At 29.1% G+C, this 23,686-nt stretch overlaps 1 protein-coding gene across 1 annotated transcript; it reads right to left on the bottom strand.

The window, feature by feature from the left end:
• LOC124834780 (homeobox-leucine zipper protein ROC5-like) lies at positions 1–4,556 on the bottom strand. Its single transcript, XM_088113808.1, has 10 exons — positions 4,411–4,556; positions 4,124–4,157; positions 2,957–3,193; positions 2,733–2,850; positions 1,951–2,646; positions 1,755–1,856; positions 1,458–1,670; positions 1,199–1,373; positions 743–1,104; positions 1–672 (listed from the first exon to the last, which is right to left on the bottom strand). The coding sequence occupies exons 3-10, from the start codon at positions 3,169–3,171 to the stop codon at positions 316–318; spliced, it is 2,238 nt and encodes a 745-aa protein (XP_087969934.1). The 5' UTR covers positions 3,172–3,193; positions 4,124–4,157; positions 4,411–4,556; the 3' UTR covers positions 1–315.
• Positions 4,557–23,686: the final 19,130 nt, after the last annotated feature.

Genomic DNA, 23,686 nt, shown 5'->3' with positions numbered 1-23,686 from the left:
TCAAATACACTGAAGAAGTAAAGTTTTAACAGCGAACAACAAAGTCTAACATTTTATGGAAATAAAGGGTTCATGAGTATATGTAAAAGTTAAGACTAATTAGGGTAAACGAGTCAATACCCGAACCACCACAAAACAAAGCAAAAGCTTGCTTTTTTCAGGTCGGTTCGTTCTTGACTCAACCTGTTCTTCCTCTATTCTAGAACAATACTCATGCACCCATAATACAAGCACCATGTTTTCTTTCAGAAGAAAATAAAAGAAAGTTCTTTGGTTTTTGAGATAGAAATAAGTCTTTAACTATAAGGAAACTGTTCAGGAAACTCCCAATGCTTCTTTGACCTTTTGAACGGTGCATGAAAGGAGGGAATTGACAGTTTGAACTGACTCCAATGTGAACTTGGCCGAAGGGTTGTCATTCTGCAACATTTGTAATCCAACTGTCAGCAAACAGCTACCACCACCACCATCATTGTTGTCACTGTTGTTTGAATGGCCATCTGGCAGAATAGCAAATCCTGACGGACGAAGAGAGACAAATGATGAATCTCCAGAGTTCATCATCATCATGTTCAAAGACTGCATGTTGATTGGAGAGTACACCACCATCGACCCAGATGCATCGGTCCATGACTCTTGCAGATACAGCACGTTCCCCTCATTATTAGCATACTGCAAACAAAACAATACATTATAACAACAATCTTTCTTCAAACACATAAAGATTGTTGAAGGCACTTACGTGAAGAATGGAAACACAGTTTCCATGATCTTGCCCTTTAGGAACATGGAGCATCTCCTTCATTGGACCACCTTTGGATAACATGTCCCATTCCCCTCGCAGCTGTTCATTACGTAAAAAGTCAAACACCCTTTGACGAGGCACTGGCAACCAGATACAAGTTGAAGCGCTCAACACATAGCCAGGAGCCTCATTTGGATCATCCACAATTTTCCGAGCCATGATTTTCATGTCATCAGCAAGACTACCGATGTGAAGAACATCCCACTTGCGTGCAGATGAAGCACAAATCCCTGAGCAGAAATACTCGTTCATGCGCTGAGCCAGCTTCAACACGCTTCTCCTATTGGATTGGCTAAGGACTGATATATATAAAAGGATATCCATTATGTTCAACTTCATCGGATTAATCAAAAGTGAACAGGTTATGTTTAAGACAGTGACAACATGAAATACCTGTAGGGTCGTCAGATGGACCAGGAGGAGTCATGAGGATTGCCAAGCATTCACACTGTCTTAGGAGAGATGCAATCCATCTCTGAGCACCAAAGCCAATACCAGAACTAACCAATGGACGACAAAGTTGGTGGATGACACTCTCATCATACTGGGAATGTTCCACCCAAGTAATCTACAACAGTGCAATGAATTAGCTTACCAACAATCTAGTAAATACTATAAATTTCCTAAGATATCTTACTCTTCTAACACTTACCTTGGACAAACCATTGGGCATATCCTGAATAACACAACCAGAAGGAAGCCTCCTGCAACTCATTGATGGATGTGAATTGGAAGCATTACGCATAATATCAATGGAAACATCGACCACAACCCATACACCTTCAGCATGGTGCTTGCAAAACCTGAGCAAAGTCATTTGACGAGTAGGGACCAGTGGGGAAAGCAATTGAAGTTCAGCTAACATCTGAAAAGCATTTCCAAATTAGTTTGGGCCAAGCTAGCAAAAGATCAAACACAAACACACACACACATCTATATATATATATACCAGTTGCAAAGCTCCATTTCTCGTTCCATTTGTGCCACCAGATAACACATCCAAAGTGCAAGCACCAGCCACCATAGATGAAAACATCTCTTGCCACCGATCCTGTTGAAATAAACAAATACAGTGAGTTAAATGCTCAAAACTTTCGACAAAATCAATTAAACTTTGATTGACACTAAGAAATTAGGCAGCATACCACATCCATGAAAGTTTCCACAAGGCCCAAGCTGCTGGCTAGTACAACTCCAGTTGCTCTTGTAGCTTCAATCACATATCCAGCAGGTTTTGTTCCAACAAAAGTAGGAAACATTCTTGCATATTCATCACAGTTTAGAACTTCATTCCTACCATCAGAACTCTTAATCCAGAGAGGGTTATCTTGTCGAGCCATCTTAACCAGTTCATCCATAGCATTTATGGCAATATCTATAAGCATAGATCTGTCAAGATGGATTTCGTTTCCCATCATTCCCAGTGGTGCTCTAGCACCCATACTTGCCATTGCAGGTGAAGAGCCTAAAGCTCCATCACCCAAATCAAAGCCAATTGGCACGGGCATGCCAAAATTGCTTGAACCACCAATTCCATTTCTTCCAATAGCAAGGTCAAGGCCAGAATTTGGGGGTGTCAGAGACATAGGACTGGCCAGTGATGAAAGGGACCTGCCCAAGAACTTGTTTGCTAATGTACAGATCCGGTTCAGTTCATCCTTCAATCGAGCATTTTCAATTCTTGTCTGGTGCTCCTCCAGTGAAATTTGACCAGGAATCGCTGGACCACCACAGTTGTTACAGATAGGATTAGCCAAAGCTTCCTTCATCACACCATTCTCAGCTCGAAGCTTGTCATTCTCCTGCTTAAGAACCATGTTCTCGTGCCTCTCCAATTGTGTCTGATTCAACAAAATCGATTCTCTTACTACAATATTCTCAATGTAACAACCAAGATATGCAAGTGATTTTAATGCTTTCGACTTACTTTCATCTGGGTTCGTCGATTTTGAAACCAGAACTTCACTTGCTTGTTCTCCAAGCCAAGCCTCTTGCTGAGATCGGTTCTTTGCTTCTCATCAGGATGAGGACACTCCTTAAAGAATCTAAAACAAAAACAAATGAACAACAAAAAACACCAACGCAAAATTAACGAATGATAAGAATCACATTTGAAATAAACAAGAAACAAATGATTTCCTAATTGCATACGCTTCAAGATCCTGAATCTGTTGAGGAGTGTGTCTGTGATATTTCTTCTTCTTTCTCTGTGGTTGATCATCGCCAACATCTTGTTCATCACCAGATCCACCATCAAAGTTATCACTTTCAGAGCGACTTTCATAGTCATCATCCCTAATCCTCCCCAGCAAATTACTCGTATCAAAACTCTCTCCCATCATACCCATTTCATTACGACCTTCCATTTCTCCTTGTTGTAGTGATAATCTGATTACCAACAACAACAACAACAAAAGTTAGAAGACGTTCAGCAAATCAAAACCATAATCCAAACAAGACACACAGAAAAGGCTCTAAACCAAATGGGAGATGAATCACAGTATATAAATACAAGATAAAGCAATTTTTTCTTCAAAATGTTGATGCATGCAGAAGAAAAGAAGTGGATCAACCACAAAAAACTGGGTCTAAAGTGATTATACGGAAAACTATCAACTACAACTCTTACTCAATCACCAACCACAATTCAAGTTGTAGTTTCTGAACAAACCCTCAATCTCAAACCCTATAAAAGGTCACGAATCGTTTACTCTCTCGGAAAAAAACATGCAAGTACTCTCAATGTTGTTTATAGTGTTCTCTAGACTGCTTCTAGAATTGTTAATCTTACTTCTGTAAAGGTAACTTTTCAACCTGGTTTTTGACATGTTCACAACATTAAACTCCTTCGGGTTAAAAGATTTGACGCATGCACAAAAAGTAAAAGTTAAAAATGTTTTCCTTCTTGAGACTCCATGCATGACTTTTAATCAATAGAATTAAATTATTCCAGTTGCAAAAAAACAAAATTATTTTTACCAACTCCAATTGCCATAACACATCAAAGTAGAAAAATAAAAAGGCACAAACAAAAATAAATGCTCTTAATTGTTTCTCTTTCATGTGTTTCACAAATTACGTGACAAAACAATTCTTTTGTTTTTTCTTTCAAAACCCAAAATGGTCTCAAAAACCAAATCCATACAAACACAACAATTTGGAGAGTTGACTTTGTACAGCTACAAACAAATTCAAGATTCACTTCTTTTCAAATGCATAGCATCAAATCTAATACAAGTTTTTAAAATCCAAAAAAAAAAAAAAGCAAAAACATGAACTATAAAGGAATAAACTTGGGTACAAAATCAAAAATTATACCTTCAGATCCTTCAGCACGTTTTCTCAATAGGATCTGTCGAAAAGAAAATAATAGAGAAAATATTAGATGATATGTTAGTATTCAATGACATTAACACATGTTAAATAAATAAATATAAAAAAAATATTTTTTTATTCCACAATAATAACAAGTGAACAGATATAATAGCAGAATTGACATGCATAGACTCAAAGGAAGAAAAAAAAATTAGTAATTTGTGGATAATTGTTGCCTCAAAACCACATAATTCTCTTAAAGAAATAAATAAAGTAATTAAAAAGATAACCTTTTGGATCAAAACTCAAAACCCAATTCCTATTTTGAAAACCAATGTTTATGTGTGTCACTCTGGTTGATCCTCTCTTTCTTCACTGAATTGCATGCAGAGTTTTTCTCTCAAAATCTTCTTAAATTTGAGAGTCTTTTTCTCTGTTCTTTCTCTGTATAAACTCGCTTGTTTTACTTCAGACATTGACAATATATATAGTAGTGAAAGCCGTGTGGGTCCCACCGACAAACAGACAACAGTTACGTATGTTGTTTTCTCTTTCTAGTAGCACCACCAGGATAGTTACCAAAGACTACTGAGCCCAAGGGCAATATGGTAATTTCAATCAGTGGGGTCTGTTGATAAAACAAAAACATGTGTAACATGACTCTGTAATTGATAAAATAAAAATATTCAATTTATATATTTTTTTAAAATTTTATAAAAAGCAAAAAAGAAATGAAAAAAGAATTCTTAATTTGCATGCAAGGGTGAATTTGAATATTATTTTATACTATAAATGAAGATTGGGTAGATAAAGAAAGAAAATCACAAAATACCCTATTTTTTATGTTTTAAATAATTTTTGCACTTTTTCCTAAGAAGGTAAAAAACAAAAACTTTCTTAAACGGTGTAACGCCTCTTAAAATAATGCAAGATTTATGATAAGACTGTCACTTCTACTTTTTTAATTTCTTTTCATTTAATTTTTTTCTTAATATTAGTATAATACTTTTATGTAATAGCATTTACTATTATGTTTGTAAATCATTAAAAATTACTTATTAATGTTTACTCATTTAATACTTTTCAACAATATATTTAATATAATATAGTTAAATAATACATAAAATGTTTAGCATTTAATATTGTCAAAAAATAAAATTAATTATTGAAAGAAGGATTGTTTTTTATATTTGCTTAGAATTCACGTATCTGATGATTTTACAAGAGCATTATCCCAACCAAATGTTCAAAAGTTTCCAGTTAAATCTATGTGTTACTCTTACTTCTATTGTTCAAATCTACAATCTAAGTATGGCTAAAAATGATTTATTCACAAAAAGAAATTTTCATATTTTCTTTTATCAATTACGAGTAACAATATTTTTTAAAAGAAACTTAGAAATCAAATCCCCACTCTTTTTTCAATTATTCCTATTAAGAATTGACATGTAAAATTGTAAGGATGCAAGAAAAAAAAAAGTATACTACCTAAATATTAAATAAAATAACAAAAAAAAACAAAGTCTGAATTTTGACAAAAATAAAATTCAGGCAAATATTATTGTTCTTCCATGCATTACAAAGCACTATTACATAAAAAAAGTCTACACTTTGACTATTATATATTTTGTAAGGTTTTATTTCCAATGAAACTGTCAGTTATCTTCTATACTATTATATATTTTGTAAGGTTTTATTTACATATATCTGTCATTTCAATTTTCAATACATTCATTTCAAATATCAAACAATAAAAAAGTAAAAAAAAATACATGTATTACCTTTTGTACACTCTACCAAAGTTTGAATCATATCTTCCTCTTCTTCTGAAATAAAAGAATGGCATGAATCATTATGTATTATTAAACTGAGAAAAGAAGAAAGGTGATTGAATTAAGATGAAAATACGTTTTTGAGTGTTATCACGAGTACTTTATTTATATTATAAAAATGAAATCAATAAAATAGGTAAAAAGGATTTGATATCTCTGAATAAAGATATGATATTAAAATAAATAATAACTTTTTTATTAACATATATACAATTTTAATATTCTAAGATTTGATATAATGTTACTATTCTTGATTATAATTATCTGTTGTTTGTATTATAAAGAAAGAATTTAATTATAATTAATTAAATAAAATAAACTAAAAAATTTTAAAAATATATATAATTTTTTTAAAGTATGTAAAAAAATCTAGACCCTTTTAACTGAGTCCTAGTTCATGGCACCTAATAATTAAGTTCCTTTCATTCTCCAAATATTAGTAAAACAACTTTATATGTTTATAATAGCTTAGCATCTAAATTTGAAAATAACTATGAGGAACTATAATTAACTACGGGAAGGAAGTATGTTTTCAGTAATTTAATTGTTTAAATATTTGAAATGAAAATAAAATAAAATAGAGAATGTTTAATAGTCCCATTGTTTAGAAGTCAAAATCTAAGAAAGTTTAAATTTTTTTTTTTAATTTTCTAAGACATCTTTTAATAATGAAAGTGTCACAAAGCATAAACTTCAAATCAAACTATATCTCAAATAAGGAGCAAACGATTTATTTATCTTTTAAACATTCCATTGTAATGATCAATCATTCTCTTTATTGTTCTAATTTAACTATGACAATTTTTTTTTCAAATTACAAGAGAAATATTTATATCTACAAACACTTTCACTTTTCATGTATACTAATTCAATGTAGGGAAAATAATATATATATATATATATATATATATATATATATATATTATTTTCCAATATATGTTTAAAGTAAGTAAAATTAAAAAATGTATACATGGTTGAACCTATTAATACTTATATTTATGTTACTTTAATAAAATAAATAAGACTTCACTAACTTTTGTCATATGAGGCAAAAGTTACAAGTCCACACTACGGATGGATTTATCTCATAAAGAGATATTAAAATATCATATTCAATTATTTAATCACAATTCAGAATTTATAATAATATAGTATTGTTTTATTTTAATTTAGAATTTATAATAATATAGTATTGTTTCCCATCATTTAAAAAGTTTGTAAGAATAAAATTGTGATGAAATTCTAATTTTCAAAATGAACAAAATCTCATAAATATGATGTGATTGATGCTAACTATGTATTGATGGAGTTTGAATTGAAACATTGATGTTGTTTGAAAAAAAAAACTCCTTATTCCATATTCTACTCTATAAAAGACAAAATTGTAATAATTGATCATAACTCACTCTCAGTATATTTAGGATAAGACTCCAAACTTATTTATTTATTTGTAGTTAACTACAAATAAATAAATAAGTTTGGAGTCTTATCCTAAATATACTGAGAGTGAGTTATGATCAATTATTACAATTTTGTCTTTTATAGAGTATTAGAGTTGATAAGTGTTTTAAAATAATGAGACCGAGTACTTTAATTTTAAATAATTCAATAATATAAATAGAATTTCTTAAAGTCACCTCATTATCTAAAACATTAGTCATCTCTCTAAAACTCTTTCTTCGAGTTTTCTCTCCCTTCTCTCTAAAAATTCTAACTTCTCGATTATCTGTTTGACGATCAGGAAGTACCTAGGAGATCACAATTGTGCAATCTCCATTATTTATCGATCAATTTCTAGTCTAGAGCAAGTAAGTTTCAGTTCCTTTTCTTTTCGCTCTTAGGTTGAGATCATGCTTGTGACTTCTTCTCATATGTGTTTTTTAATCCCTTTTTTTAGTTATTTGTTAATCTAAGGTCCTAAGGACTTATTCCGATCACAAATTGGTGATTTGTAAACGTTTCTAGAGTTTCTTGTGCTTGAAGCAACGGTTGTGCATGTTTAGAGCTTGGTAGTTATCCTTAAGATAAGAGAAGCTAGTGACCTTGTCTGATGTTATTTTAAATTGATGATCTTAGTTAGGTTGTGTGGAATTTGGTTAAAATTAGAATTGCATATGCTTCTGTAGGAATTGTGATTTGAATTATTTAAAATAGTTTACTTATACTTGGTGTTGTGATGAATGTTCTAAAATGTAATGAATCTGTTTGCAATTGATCTTGATGTTGTATTTTCTATGGTTGTGAAGTTAGTGATGTTATTTGATTGATTTTTTTAGAAAGGAATGGTTAGGTTTGGTTTTGGCTTTAAAAAGGGGGTTTTGGTATATGAAGTTTTGAGTTAAGGGTTAAAAAAAGGAAATTAAATTTTAGAGTCTGTTTTGAGGTACTTTATAACATTTGTTTGAGTTGTGAACTAGTTGAAATCTGATCTAGAAATATGTAATAGTCCATTGATGGTGTTTTGGATGGTTTTTAGGTGCAAATTGGGGATCTTGAGTAGTGAAATTTTGATTTAAATGTCCTGAGACAATTTAGAGTGGTTAGGGTTTGTCTTTGAGTCATATGTGACTTATTCAAACTCCTAAGTTGCTCAAATATGAGCTAGAACTGGTAGAGTTTAATTTTTGGTTTCTAAAGTGAGGTTTTGGTTATTTTTGGATTGGAATCTTGTGGTAAAACAATCCAAAATGAGTTTAGGTTGGTTTATATACTTTTGGTTAGACCAATTTTAGTTTAAAATTCAATTTATGAGTGTTAGAAGTTGGTGAAAGTGCATAGAGTAGGTCATGAAAAGTTGAGGGGTGCAAATTTTGCAGAATTGTTATATGTAGAATTCTACAATCTCGCTGAGCGAGTAGAACTATATTTAGTTGAGCAAATTTTCACAGAGGGAGCTAAGGGGCTGAGTGAATTAGTTTGGGGAGAAGTTTGTTGTAGTAGTGGATGAGCGAGAGTCTCCACTAAGCGAGAAAGTTTTTTGTTTGCTTAGCCAGTGTGGGCGTTGAGCGAGTAGAACCATATCTAGTTGAGCGAATATGGGTGCTGAGCGACCAGTTCAGAAATTGTTTTTAGTTTTCTTTCTTTTGCTTTTTGGTAACTTTTAACTATGTTAAGGCTTTGTGCATTGTGTAAAAGTATCTATTGAATTACATGATGGTTTATTTTTGAGGTTATGTATATATTTGAAGTATGGTTGAAAAGAGTTTCTAAGGTTAAATTATTAGTTAGTTGTTTCAAAGTGTTGTTGGTATGAATGTAGGAAGTTCAATTTTGGGGGTTATCATAACACTCTAATGATCATTCATTCTCAATCAGAGAGGATTGATACGTGTGGTGAGAGTAGTAGGAAGTCTTGGTCTGGGTGCTTCCAGTATGGCCTAAGACGCGATACAGACTAACCTTGTGAGTGTAGTAGGGTGAAACTCATTGGAAATGGCTCTATCGAGCAGTAGAGGCCACCACAAGTGCATGGCTCGCCATAACTCAACATTCATACTAAATTTGGATAGTCTAATCTAGGTCTTTGGCATGATTAGAATGTTTGATTTAGTTGATATAAAATTAGATGTATGCATGAAATGTTATTATACTATGATTTATTCTTTTGTTACTAGTTAACCCTATTTTGTCTGTTTTTTGTTTGGTTATCTTGATGTACTTGTTTGGGCAATGATTATCTACTGGGTGCGAGCAGAGGGAGATGACATGTCTCTAGAGTAGGCTTAAGTGAAAATAATGTTGATGTGTAGATATTATAATGCTTATTTGTTTTTTTTATTGTATTTGAAAATCTTTTATGCATGATTTTGAATTAGAATTTTGTATATAAAATTTAATTTTATATTATATTAGATAATTGTATTTCAATTTTGTATGTCATGTTTTCTTAACTATCCTATCATATTAAACTTATGATAATTCTTAAATAATATTTTAAACTATTTAATTGAGATGAAATATCAATTAAAAAAGTCCATATTTATAATTGATATCGGACAAGTCATTACGTAAGGATAGTTAATGTTTATAGTAAAGACAATCAACAAATTATTATCAATTAATGTCAACCTACATTTATTATGAGATAGAATGCACTTACAATTAAACATTCTATGTTAAAATCAACCACTCAAAAGTTATTAATCAAATGAGCACAAATTTTATTTGATAGTGGTGAAAAAATAGTCAAATAAATCGACTAGTGTTAACGATGTTACTAGTTTAAAAGAAAAAAACCATTGTTTAAATATTTAATATTCTTTTGTTTCAAAAAATAATCGTTTTGTCCGAAATTACATATTTTTAAAAATATATATAATTAGGAAACGTAATAAATGCAGGTCAATCAAAAAGTCTAATTTCTCTATTTTCAGAAACTATGATGGATTTTTACCTTTTAATCTAATCATGGCATAATAACCTCATAATAGTGCTTATGAGGATAATTCATGGATTACTTTCTTAATCCAGTTGTTCTGCTGCTTTCTCTTATGAGTACACTTATCAATATTCATCTTTTTGTTACACAAGTTTCCCAAATTTAACTCACATTCTCCTAACTATTCCTCAACATTAAATACCATATTTTTCTTTTTTGCAGTAATAAGTTAAACGTTTAATTTCACTATTTCTAGTAATGAACTCTGATAAACATTTATGAGAAACATCACCCTACAATAAACAAAATAATTAAATAAAAAATTTTATTTCAGTAAATTAAAATTTTATAAATCATAAAATCTATATTTGAGATAAACCGTCACAATTAAATATTATACATCCTAGCATTTTTTTTTTCTAAAAATTGTTTCACAATTTTATCCAATAGAATAAAAATAATTAGAAATATAAGACTAGTTTTTTGATAAATATTAATATCATGTCAATGTAAAATAATTGAACCTACAATCCCTCCTCTTTCTAACATTCACTATCAAACCAATCTTATAACTTATTTTTTAATGAAAAAATTAAATTCACATCATTTCCTAACTCCTCTCCCAACTCATATATTATAAAAAAGTAATAAATGATCAATGAAAACACCGTCCAAATAAATATAATTAGACAAAAACAAATTAATATAATTAGACAAAGACAAATTAATCTGCCTTTAATCAAGCTTTCAAATTATGATAGATACGTTATGTTTGATTTTAATATAAATTTCGACCTCTAAAATAAATATAAACAATGTTAGAAGGAATATATATATATATATATATATATATATATATATATATATATATATATATATATATATATATATATATATATATATATATATATATATATATATATATATATAGGGGTTTGCTAACGCGCGTACGCCTGTTTTTCAGTTGGTACATTTTAGCAATGTGTACCGGGTTTTAGTAGACAAAAATATCCTTATATATCATGGATTCTAAGTTTTAAGGTTAAGGGTATTTTAATAATTTTCATTCTCAAAACTAAAAAAGGAAAAAAAGAAATCCCCCAAACCCTTACTCACCTCTCTCATTCCTCTCAACTCTTTCTCTTCCCTCTTTCTCACTCCAATCTTTTCTCTGTCATCCCTACTGTAGCCCCAATTGAAAAAATCAGAAACACTTGCTGTTAAACAATCTTACAAAAAAATGATTTTATAATGAGTTTTCATCTTATAATTTTTGTCTTATCTAATTTTATCCAATTTTCACAAGCATAAAGGAATTGATAATTGACCTGGAAAAAATCAGAAATACTCGTTGTTAAACAATTTCTTACAAAAAATGATTTTATAATGAGTTTTTATTTTATAATTTTTGTCTAATCTAATTTTATCTAATTTTCACAAGCATAATGACATCAAAGGAATTGGTAATTGGCCTGAAGGGTTTTTTTAGAGATGATGATTCAACAAATACAGATGATGAAATTAGAGAGGTTAGTGAAGATGGTGAAATTGAAGAGATCTTGAATGAACCTTTGCCTTGAAGGTGAATATGTCAATGACTCAACTCTTTACAAAGGAAAATTTTTTAAAGGCATGTGTTTCTGATTTTTTTCAATTGGGGCTACAGTAGGGATGAGAGAGGTTTGTAAGGATTTAGGGGGTTTCTTTTTTTTTTTTTTAAGTTTTGAGAATGAAAATTATTAAAATACCCTTAACCTTAAAACTTAGAATCCATGATATATAAGGATATTTTTGTCTATTAAAACCCGGTACACATTGCTAAAATGTACCAACTGAAAAACAGGCGTACGCGCGTTAGCAAACCCCTATATATATATATATATATATATATATATATATATATATATATATATATATATATATATATATATATATATATATATATATATATATATATATATATATATATATATATATATATATATGGGTTTACTAACGCGTGTATGTTTGTTTTTTCAGTTGGTACATTTTAGCAATATGTATTGGGTTTTAGTAGACAAAAATACCCTTATATATATATATCATGGATTCTAAGTTTTAAGGTTAAGGGTATTTTAATCATTTTCATTTTCAAAACTAAAAAGAAAAAAAGAAACCCCCTAAATCCTTGCTCACCTTCACCTCTCTCATTCCTCTCAACTCTTTCTCTTTCATCTCTCTCACTCCAACATTTTTTATCTGTCATCCTACTGTAGCCCCAATTCAAAAAATCAGAAACACTTGTCGTTAAACAATTTGCCTTCGTAGAGAGTTGAGTCATTGACATATTTATCTTGAAGCAAAAGTTCATTCAAGATCTCTTCAATTTCACCATCTTCACTAACCTCTCTAATTTCATAAGTTGAATCGTCATCTCTAAAAAAACCCTTCAGGCCAATTACCAATTCCTTCGGATGTCATTATGCTTGTGAAAATTAGATAAAATTATATACCACAAAAATTATAAAATAAAAACTCATTATAAAATCATTTTTTTGTAAGAAATTGTTTAACATCGAGTGTTTTTGAATTTTCCAGGCCAATTACGAATTCCTTTTATGTCATTATGCTTGTGAAAATTAGATAAGACAAAAATTATAAAATGAAAACCCATTAAAAAATTATTTTTTGTAAGAAATTATTTAATGAGTGAGTATTTCTGATTTTTTCCAGGTCAATTACTAATTCTTTATGCTTGTGAAATCATTTTTTGTAAGATTGTTTAATGGAAATATTTATGATTTTTTGAATTGGGGCTACAGTAGAGATAGCATAGAAAAGGTCGGAGTGAGAGAGATGAAAGATAAAGGATTGAGAGGAATGAGAGAGGTGAGGAAAGATTTTGGAGGTTTTTTTTTTGTTTTTAGTTTTGAGAATGATATATAAGAGTACCATATATATATATATATATATATATATATATATATATATATATATATATATATATATATATAACTCTAAAATAATTTATAATAATCCAAATATTTATCTTTTGATCTAACCAAAAGTACTCTGTATTATTCGTTACATGTGAATTATTCTATTATGAACAAATCATCCAAAATTTAGTAACAGGAACATATGTATTTTAGTTAAATTTTACAAACTTATAATTTGAGTTAATTAACCATTTGATTTGTATATTTAAAATTCTCATTCAATTATTTTTCTATGTTTATCTTTTATTCAATTAAGTTTCTACTTTTTTAAAAAAATTTAACGTATGTAGTTTGCCAGAATTTATATTATTTTTTATCTCCGGAACTCTATGTTTTATATTTATATTTTTCAGTTTCCATCTTTTTCTACTTCTTTTTGTCTCATTTACCTCGGTCTCATTGAGTCTTTAAAAAAAAGTCAATTAAGTCAAAAATAAATATAAAAACATTTTAAATTTGTAAATAAAAATATGAAGGAAATTATAAAAAGAAGGAAGATTGAGTGTAGTATATCTCAAGTTTTCTTAAAAATCTTCACATGAAACAAATAATAATGAATTGTTTTATATTTTAGTTTATAAGAAAAAAAACTGAAATGACTTGTTTTCCCTTATCTTGTGATTTTTCTCCTAAAATTATCATCAACCCAATTTTATTTTCTGTTAATCTAAATTATAATAATTTCTTAAATTAATATAAGATTTAATTTCATTTTTGTCCTTTAATTTTATGAAATCAAATTTTCTAGTTTTTAAAATTGATCAAACTTAGATCATATTAATTATATTAATGTTAAGGTATGTCAACTCAAAAAGTATGTTCATTTCTTTTGTTTTGTTTTTTTTAATTTATTTTTTATCATGTTGAGAGTGATATTAACATGTCTTGTATTTAATTTATCATTTGAAATTTTAAATCAAATCAATTTTAAATTAGTAATTAAGTTTAATTATCACTTATTATACATGTTAAAATATTTTTTTTTAAATTTATTCATTAAATCATTTCACCTTAATATTAAAATTCATTTTATTTTTATAAACTTTTTATTTAAAATAAAAAATTTCTATTTTAAACTTATTATACATTAATAATTTAAAATGTTATTTATATTAATAATAAAAATTCCTATTTCAATAAAAAAACATTTTCTTTTGTTGATTTATTTATAAATTTAGTGTGACAAATACATTTACAAGTTTTAACTTACATATTTAACTTAAGTTTAAAATATTAGACTAAATTGAGTCAAAATTTAAAATATAGAGACTAAAATAAATATAAAACATGGACTCACATTAACACGTAATATTGCATGAACAAATGACATGTAATTTTGTATGAACACATAACACGTGATACTGTACAAATACATCACATGTCACAACAACAATGATCTAACACATGACAAAAAAAATTCAAATAAAAACCCAAAAAACATAAAAAAAATTGAAAATTTATTAATGTATTTGAATTTTCCAAAGAAATTAGATGACCAAAAGTGAAATTAATTGTTAATATAAAGTAAATTGTACCTACGTGATTCAATAAATGTGTTAAAGATTAGGGTCCAACAAAGTTCAATAAATCTCATAGTCTTGAACTAGTCCAAAATACATTGAGAAAAATATTCATGACTCATATCACATTTGATATTATTATGGTTGTTTAAGTTAATGTGTCATGTTATTATTTTATTACTTATTTATTTGAGATACATTCTTATTTTAATGATATTATTTAATACTACACTACCATATTTATTAGCTAAGCTAAAATCCAAAAAACTTATAAATATAATATACATTTACTCTCACTCATTTTCTCCTACCCACAAGATTCAAACTCTTACTAACTTAAATGTGAACCTTCAATAATACAATAAGATATTTTAAACCATTTAGATTTTATCACATGTCGAAGAGTTCATACCTAAAATCTTAATAAAAGCATAAATATATATTAATATTCATGTCATTTAATTTAAATTTATTTTTCATTTATTTTTGGACAAATGTCATCACTATGTTTAAAATTTCGTTACCAAATTAATGAAATAGTCGTGTTAAATGTGACATTTTATATTTTTAATTATTAAAATAATAATATTTGATTATTTTTAACTTTTGTGTTTCTTAATTCATTTATTTTTTTATTTAAAGTATTTATTTTGTAAAAAAAAGTATAACTTTAGGACCTTTTTACCCAAACTTTTCGTATTTTAAGATAAGATTTTTGTGTTAAATTAATAGATTTTTTTAATTATTAAAATCTTATTATTTTTGTGTTTAATAATTAATTTATTTAATATATATTATCAAAATAACTTTAATATTTGTGAAATAAATTGGGTTAAATATAAGGGGCATTTGGTAGTTTCACTGAAAATTATCACAAATCCAAGTTGTCATGCGAGGATTCACTTATGTTTTAATTCCTCAAATTGTTTTAATCACTCACTTTCAAATCTTAAAAAACAAATCCAATAAATTTCACGATTCCTTCCTCGTCAGATAACTTAAAAAGTATATTCGGTCCAAACGAACACAACATTTGGAAATCTTTTTCCACAAACTTTCTTTTTTCTATTAACATTCTCAAATTTTTAAATATTTAAAATAGATAATTGATATTATAAAAAAATTTAAAAAATATAAATTTATTGTTGAAAAATTTAAGTTAAAAATTATATTTTTTTTTGTAAGTTTATCTGATATCTCATTATTTGTTGAATCTTTTAAGTAGTATTAATTGATATCTCATTAGCTGATATCCCTAATCTTATTGAATGACAATCCCATAAGTACTTTCAATGAGTGTAGAATTACATCTCACAAGTTATGCAACTTTTACCTTTTTTTATTATTGTAAAGGAAGTATAATAAATAAAATTATCATACATTTCTTTGTCCAGTTGTCATGTACTTTTTTTAATCTTGTAAATGGAATATAAAAAATAAAAAATATCATATATTTCTCTTTCCACTTGTCATGTCCAAAATAATAAGTTAGGAATATTAATTTTAAAATTAAACAAAGTTAATATAATTAAGAAATGAAATTTATCTAAAGAATTCATAGATCAAAATTAACAAAAAAAAATTAAAAATTAAAAAACGAAAATTGTAAATTTTGTAAAATAATAAAAATTAATTAATAAAATACTATACATGAAACTATACCAACCCCACGTGTGAAATACCGTGTGCCGCAGCTACAATCCACTGTTTCTGTCACCCAACTAAAAATTGACACGTCATAAAGTTAGAGTTTTGTCAACATCTTAATACCTCGTGGTTGTCACGTGACGTCTTCTACCCGACAAAGACAAGGACTCATTGGACCTTTCGCGTCGCTTCAAGCATTCTAACAGTGAGACACAAACATATTCAGTTAAAGATTGTTTACCTGTAAATTTATTTTTTATTATTAAAAACAGACAAAAATTATTCAGAATGCTAAATAAATAAAATTATTATTCTATTTTTATTTGAAATTAATCATAACATATTCACATTATAAATTTTTATTCAAATTCGTTCCTTTAACAATTTCTTTTTGGTTTATGAATAAAAAAACAGTACTCATTATGGTTGATTCGTTACGTACGTTTTCTTCAAAAAGCAATCCGTATTTTTAGCATTATCATTTAATCACATTTAAGTTTTATTTTTCTCAATTAATTACATTTAAGTTTTTTGTCCACTATAATGATTTTTAAAACTTAATTAAAAACAATTTTTTAATTAATTAACAGTATTATAATTTCTAGAAGATAAAAAAAATTATAGTAAGGATGTTATTTCGTAATCTGAAAAGTCAATTCTTTTGTAAGTAATAACATTTTTTTTTCATTTCTTAACTTACAATTGCAAAATTCTATCTTGTATCCCAATATTAACATTATTTTCTTACGTGACACTACAAACACAGCCCACCAAAAGCAAGTCTCCTCCACCCACGCCAACCAATTAACTTCACAAAGTACTCTTATATCTGGTAACGATAACGCTTAAGGAACTCTTTTAAATTCGTTTATTTTTTTCATTAATTCAATTACTACATTTTATTAATTAAATATAAGTATTACAAAATTCACTTAGGGTGTATTCACTTCAAGAAAATGATTTGAAGAAGAATAAGTAAATGAATTTAAAGAAATTTGAGAATAAATTGTATGTTGTTTTTCTTAAAGAAATTTGAACTTGATTGATAATGAATTTGAAAGTAAAGTTTATAAAAAATTGTATAAAATTTTATCAATGTAATGGATAATTTTTTTCTAATTAATAGAAAATGAAGATTACCAAATTACTGGTAATAATAATATAAAAAAAATTATAAATAACATAGTTATTGGTAAACATTATTTTAAGTAGTGGAAAAAAATAAAAATTAATGAAATAATTAAAATAATATTTTATTTAAAGAAAGTAGAATTTGTTTATTTAAAAATTTATTTTTTAAGAATATAATTTAGTCCTAACGTATAATTTTTTGTTTTATAGGTAAATTGAATATTCATTATCTCACAATTAATAAATTCTAATATGATTAAGGATGCCTATACTATCCAACTATCAGGTTAACAAGAGCAACCATTCAAACAAATAGAAATGGAAAGTCACCCTGAGATTTTTCGTGTTGAATTCTCTCTTCAACAACTCTTACCAAAACATAGACATTTTTTTATCTTAATTATTGAATTAAGAACAATACCATTAATAAGAAAATTTAAATGATTTATATTAATATTGTTAAAATGAGTTGAAATTTATGAGTCAACTCGGCCCACCATAGGTTCAGGTCAGGTTGGATTGAAAAGATTATAAAATTTTGATACGAGCCAATTTGGACACAGCTCACTAAGAACCCGGTTTATTCGGCTCAAGTTGGCTCACCAATCCACCTATCTTTTTTTAATGAAATAAAATTAATTAATTATTCAATGAAACAAAAAACATTGCAACTTAAACCCTTATTTTGCTTATACAAAACCCTTTTTTATATCAATTGGTCTAATTATTATTGTTTGAATTTGATCGATAAAAGTAACATATTATAAGAATCCTGCAAGAAGATGGTGAAAAAAAAAGTTAAGTGAACCAATGAGTGAACCCGTTTAACCCACTAACCCACTATGGGTCGGACCGAGTTCAAATTTTTTCGCTTCGTTAATAAATGAGTCGAGTTGAGTTGACTCACTAAGTGGACAACCCATGGTAGGTCAAATCGGGTCAAGTTAGGTAGTCCGTTTTGACAACACTAGTTCTTATCTCAATAAGAACACCCCATAGTTTACAATGCATAAAGATGAGAATTCAATTACACATCAATTGGAACCTATTATGTTGCATTCCTTTGTGGCTCCAAGGTTGATGGAATCGATTCTAGCTATAAGTGAAAACAGTTACGCTTGTAGTGGAATCGGTTCCACCTTCATCTTCAACTTGTCTTCACTTGCAACCCCCATGTTCAACGTCTTCATCTTCAACCTCTTCACCTTCAACATGGAAACCAAACTCGTCATACTGCATGAGGGGAAATTTGATATTTCATAATAAGTTACTTCAAATTCGAGCAAAGCTACGAATCATTTTCCTTGGCTTGGAAATCTTTGAAAACGAACGTTATTTATCTCGCAAATCTGTTTCCCCAAATACGCATGAACAATAATATCTATATAAACAAACACATCAATAAGACTTTGTTCACTTTAACAAATTTCCTATTCATGTAAATGTAAAAACGGGGTCATGCGTGTTCGTTTTCATGGATAAGTGCGTATTTGAGAGTGATGATTTACATAATACAAACATAAGGAAATCCTGAGAGTGATTCTCCCTGAGAGTGATTCTCCCTACACCTCACTAAGTTCAGCCTACACCTCTTTTTATTTTATATATTTCCAACTTTACCCCTGTCCTTTAAGAGAATATTTTGGTTTTAAAAGAAGTTGACCCTATTGAATAATAAAAAGCACTAGCCCTTCCTCCTCTGCCGCATCTCAGATTTGCAAAACCGTACACCCCTTTTCTCCTCCCTTCCTCTTCATTGCCACATTTCATATCTAAAAGTCTACATCTTTTTCTTTCTCCTCTCTTCTGGTGTTTTTTCTTACTTGGAAGTGCAGTAGTTGATCGCTGCAATTGGAGGTGCGGGGTGTGTTAGCCATAGTTGGATCTGTAGTTTAGATTTTTTTTTTATTCATTTTAGTTTTATGCAGTTGGATATGCAGTTTAGGTTTTGTTTTATTTTATTTTTTTCATTATGTTAATATATTTTAGTTTTATTTGTATTAGGTGATTTATCTGTGTTATCTTTTTAATAATTATTTTGATTTTTTAAATATTCTGTTATTGTTATGATTTTTTATATATATTATATTTTTTTAATTGTGTTATGATTTTTTATATATATATTATACTATTTTATTTGTTTTTTTATATATATTATACGTATTAATCAAGTTTTATTTATTTTTGAGTAATTTTTTTATTTTGGTATTTAGTTTAATATATTTTATGTTATTTTGTATTTTTATATACATTTTGTTATAGGTTAATTTTTTAACTTTTGATTTAATTTAAAATATTTTATGTTATTTATGATGTATTAATTAATTAATTAAGTGTTATTTTTTAGGGTTAAATATGTTTTTAGTCCCTGAACTATCAAGCGATTTTGGTTTTAGTCCCTACTCAGAACTTTGATGGTTTTTAGTCCTTATTGTTTTGAAACTCTGAGTAATAGTCCTTAAAATTGGACGGTGTTAAGTTTCAGTGGATGTGGCAAACGGCGTTGCCATGTGATCACTGATCTGCTCTATTCTCTGTCTGCCACGTTGGATGTTTCAATGTTTGAACTGAGATTAAGTTAATTAATTATGTTGTTTATTGAAATCAGACGTAGGGTTCACAAGTGAAATTAAATTTTTGAATTGGGGATTTACTTTCACTCTCCGACGCCGGCCTCTCCCCCTCGCAGCTCCAAAAGCTTCCCTCCATCACCGGAAAATACCTTCTCATGGCCTCCGAATGTGCTGTTTGCCTCGACGACATCGCCACCGACCAACCCGCTCGACTCGTTCCCGGTTGCAACCACGCCTTCCATGTGGAATGCGCTGACACCTAGCTCTCCAAGCACCCTCTCTGCCCTCTCTGCAGAGCCAAACTCGACCCCACGCTTTTCTCTTCCTCGGAAACTCTTCGCCACTGGACAGTTTCTCATCTCTCCTATGCAGCGCAAAATATTCTGGCATTGTTGGATGGTAGATCCGTTGGCTTTGATTTTTAATACGCACCGGAGTGGCAAACCACACTAAGCCTTTCTTTCTATCTTCTTCTTCTCTCTTTAATTATTACCAGTAATTTGTTAGTGGTGAAATTTGTTACCAATAAGGAGTATTGGTAAATCTTGAAGAAATTTGTTTTGATGATGCTACAAGAAGTTTTAGTTGAAGAAGATATTAGAATTAGTTAAAAGCAAGTTGTAGAAATTAAATGTAGTAGGAAATTCTTGTAAACCTTGTAAAACTTGCATTTTTAACCTGCAATAATCGATTATGATTAAGCAATAATCGATTATCACAAGTCATACTTGAATAATCGATTATCACTTCATATAATCGATTATCACATTTTTGAAAACCTGTAACGGACTTGAATAATCGATTATCACTTACAATAATCGATTATTCATGGCAGTTGGGAGCTGTCCTTTGACATTCAGTGTACTTGGCTATATATTTTGATTTGGAGAAATCAGAAGGTAACGTTGTTGAACAGAAGCTCTTGCAGAATACTGTTTGTCAGAGGAAGTTCTCAGAAGCTATAGTTCAAGTTCCCTTGCTTGGTCTCGTGAACAGGAGAGGCTCGCGTGTCGTGTGTCGATAGTCGGAGCAAGCTCTCTTCGAGTTAGCAAGGTGCTCTGCCTGGTCTCGTGAATAGGAGAAGCTCGTGTTTCGTTTGTCGATAGTCGGAGCGGTTCTCTTCGAGTTGGCAGAGTGTTCTTCTTCCGGTTCGTTCGTCGAAGGAAGGTTTATTTATTTGCTTTATTCACTATTTCTTGTAATCTGTTAAATAACTTTTTAGTGAAAAAGGTTAATCACTATTTATAGTGATTAACGACTGGACGTAGATTCTTTTGAATCGAACCAGGATAAAAATTGCTTGTGTGATTTTCTATTCCCTACACTCTTTATCTTTTACGCATATCAACTGTTTGATAAATTTTCTCTAAGAAAATTATTTTTCTAAAATGGACCATTAAACTTGATTTGTGACCGTAACACGCTTTCCGAATATTTTATTCCGCTGCGCGACTCTATAACGGTACCGATTGTTCCAACAATTGGTATCAGAGCTTGCTTTGATATTTTTTCAAATTTGTTTCGAAAATGGCCGGTCATCAAACTCAAGTATATGCCGAGGGTGCTTCCATTAACAGACCTCCATTGTTTACTGGTGATAACTATGCTTTTTGGAAAGTTAGAATGGAGATTTTTATGGGATCTATTGATAGAGGTATCTGGGAAGCTGTACAAAATGGCCCTTATATTCCTATGAATACTGTTGATGGTGTAGAGACTGAAAAATCATATTTTGATTGGACTATTGAGGAAAATAGAAGAGCCCAATTTGATATTAAGGCTCGGAATATAATTTTTTCTGCACTAACCATTGATGATTTTTTCAAAGTTTCTGTTTATGAAAGTGCTCAGGAAATGTGGGAATTTTTAAAAGTCACTCATGATGAAGTATCGAATGTGGCTAAGTTGACTTGTTCGAATTCATGCTCTACATCAAACTCCTCAAGCTCAAGCGATTCTAATGAGCAAGAAAATCTATGCTTGATGACCAATGATAAATTATCTGAAAGCAAAATCTTGAAGGAAAAGAAGGACTATCAAGGTTCCTCTTCAAGTTTCAAATGTTATGGATGTGGTGAAAGAGGCCATGTGAAAGCTTATTGTTCAAGCAACAAAAGAAGTAAAGAAAGAAAAGAAAAGAAAATTCACAAGAAGAAAAAGGTTCACATTGCCTTGGAGGATAATGCATCAACCACCTCTAGTTCAAGTGATTCTGTTGAAGAAATAAACTTGTGTTTGACAGCTAATTTTGATGATGCTGGAAGCCAAGTAAGTAATTCTAGCTATGAATCTAGTGAATTTGATTTGCAAAAAGCTTTTCTTGAATTGCTTGATGAATCTGAAAAATTGAATGTTGCTCATAAAAATTTGAAAAGGAATTTAAAGAATTGCGAATTAAATATGAGAAGGCATTAGATGAGGAAGTAAGTTTGAGAAATAAAATTTGCAACTTGGAAATGAAAGAGTCTTCAAATGTTGAAAATCCTGTTGAATGTCTTTCATGTAAGAATCATATGCTTGATATTGATATTCTTGAAAATCTTCTTGAAGTTGCAACTGGAAATAATAATGTTGAAATGCCTATAACTGTTAGAAAGGTTTATAAAAACAAAAGTGTTTTTAAAAGTAAGAACCAAATTAAAAGAACCCGTAGGGTATGGGTTGAAAAAGGAACTGTGTCTTATAGAAATCCAAATGTTGTCACATGCTTTTATTGTATGAAAAAGGGGCACACTTCTAACAAATGTAGAATTAAACATTTGATGTTCCAAATGGAAAATATGCTTGGATTCCTGTTATAAAGTAAATTGTCTCTAACCTCAAAGGACCCAAATGAGATTATGGGGACCAAAACTCTATTGTTTTGCTTTGCATGTTAATTTTTCAAAAGGAAAAGAAGACTCTATGGTATCCTGGTATTTTTTAAGAGCCTTAGAAGACTCTATGGTATCCTGGTATTTTTTAAGAGCCTTGAAATAATTTATGAATGTTAGATGTGTCTTAAAGTTGAAAATTTGGCCCAAATTTGTGTTTTTCGGAAATTAACGTAAATAATCGATTACCAAAAGTAATAATCGATTATCTCGTCCTCAAAAATTTGGATTTTGACAATTTGGCTTTCACATAATCGATTATTTAAAGTAATAATCGATTATCTTAAGTTTTCGTAAAAAAAAAAAAAAAAAAAAAAAAAAAAAAAAAAAAACTTTTGTTTTATTTTTTTATTTTTTTTGGAGTCTGTTTTTAAAAGGGGATTATTACATTCAGGGGAAGATATATGAGGTATTATGCTCTTTCATGTTATGAAATTTCAATTTTATTTATGTTTTGAAATGCATCAATTCTTTTGTTGAGGGGGGGAAAAATTTGAGGGGGAGTTTTTCCATTATTTTACTTTTTGCTTCTGATCAAAAAGGGGGAGAAGAATAATACAAGGGGAGAAGTATAAATTATTACAGGTAGTGCTAACCTTGTTGTTGTTTGTTAGCTTGTATGTTTTGCAGGTAA

This window comes from Vigna umbellata, chromosome 4 (assembly GCF_029865625.1).
Source record: "Vigna umbellata cultivar VRB3 chromosome 4, Vumbellata_1.0, whole genome shotgun sequence".
NCBI lineage: Eukaryota > Viridiplantae > Streptophyta > Magnoliopsida > Fabales > Fabaceae > Vigna > Vigna umbellata.
This window is presented reverse-complemented; position numbering and strand designations above follow the sequence as displayed.

Coding starts and splice junctions, on each gene's coding strand:
- LOC124834780 (XM_088113808.1), bottom strand. CDS start 3,171: ATGGAAGGTCGTAATGAAATGGGTATGATGGGAGAGAGTTTTGATACG. Junction 2,647..2,732: donor ATCGACGAACCCAGATGAAA/GTAAGTCGAAAG, acceptor TTGTTGAATCAG/ACACAATTGGAGAGGCACGA. Junction 1,374..1,457: donor TGCCCAATGGTTTGTCCAAG/GTAAGTGTTAGA, acceptor GCACTGTTGTAG/ATTACTTGGGTGGAACATTC.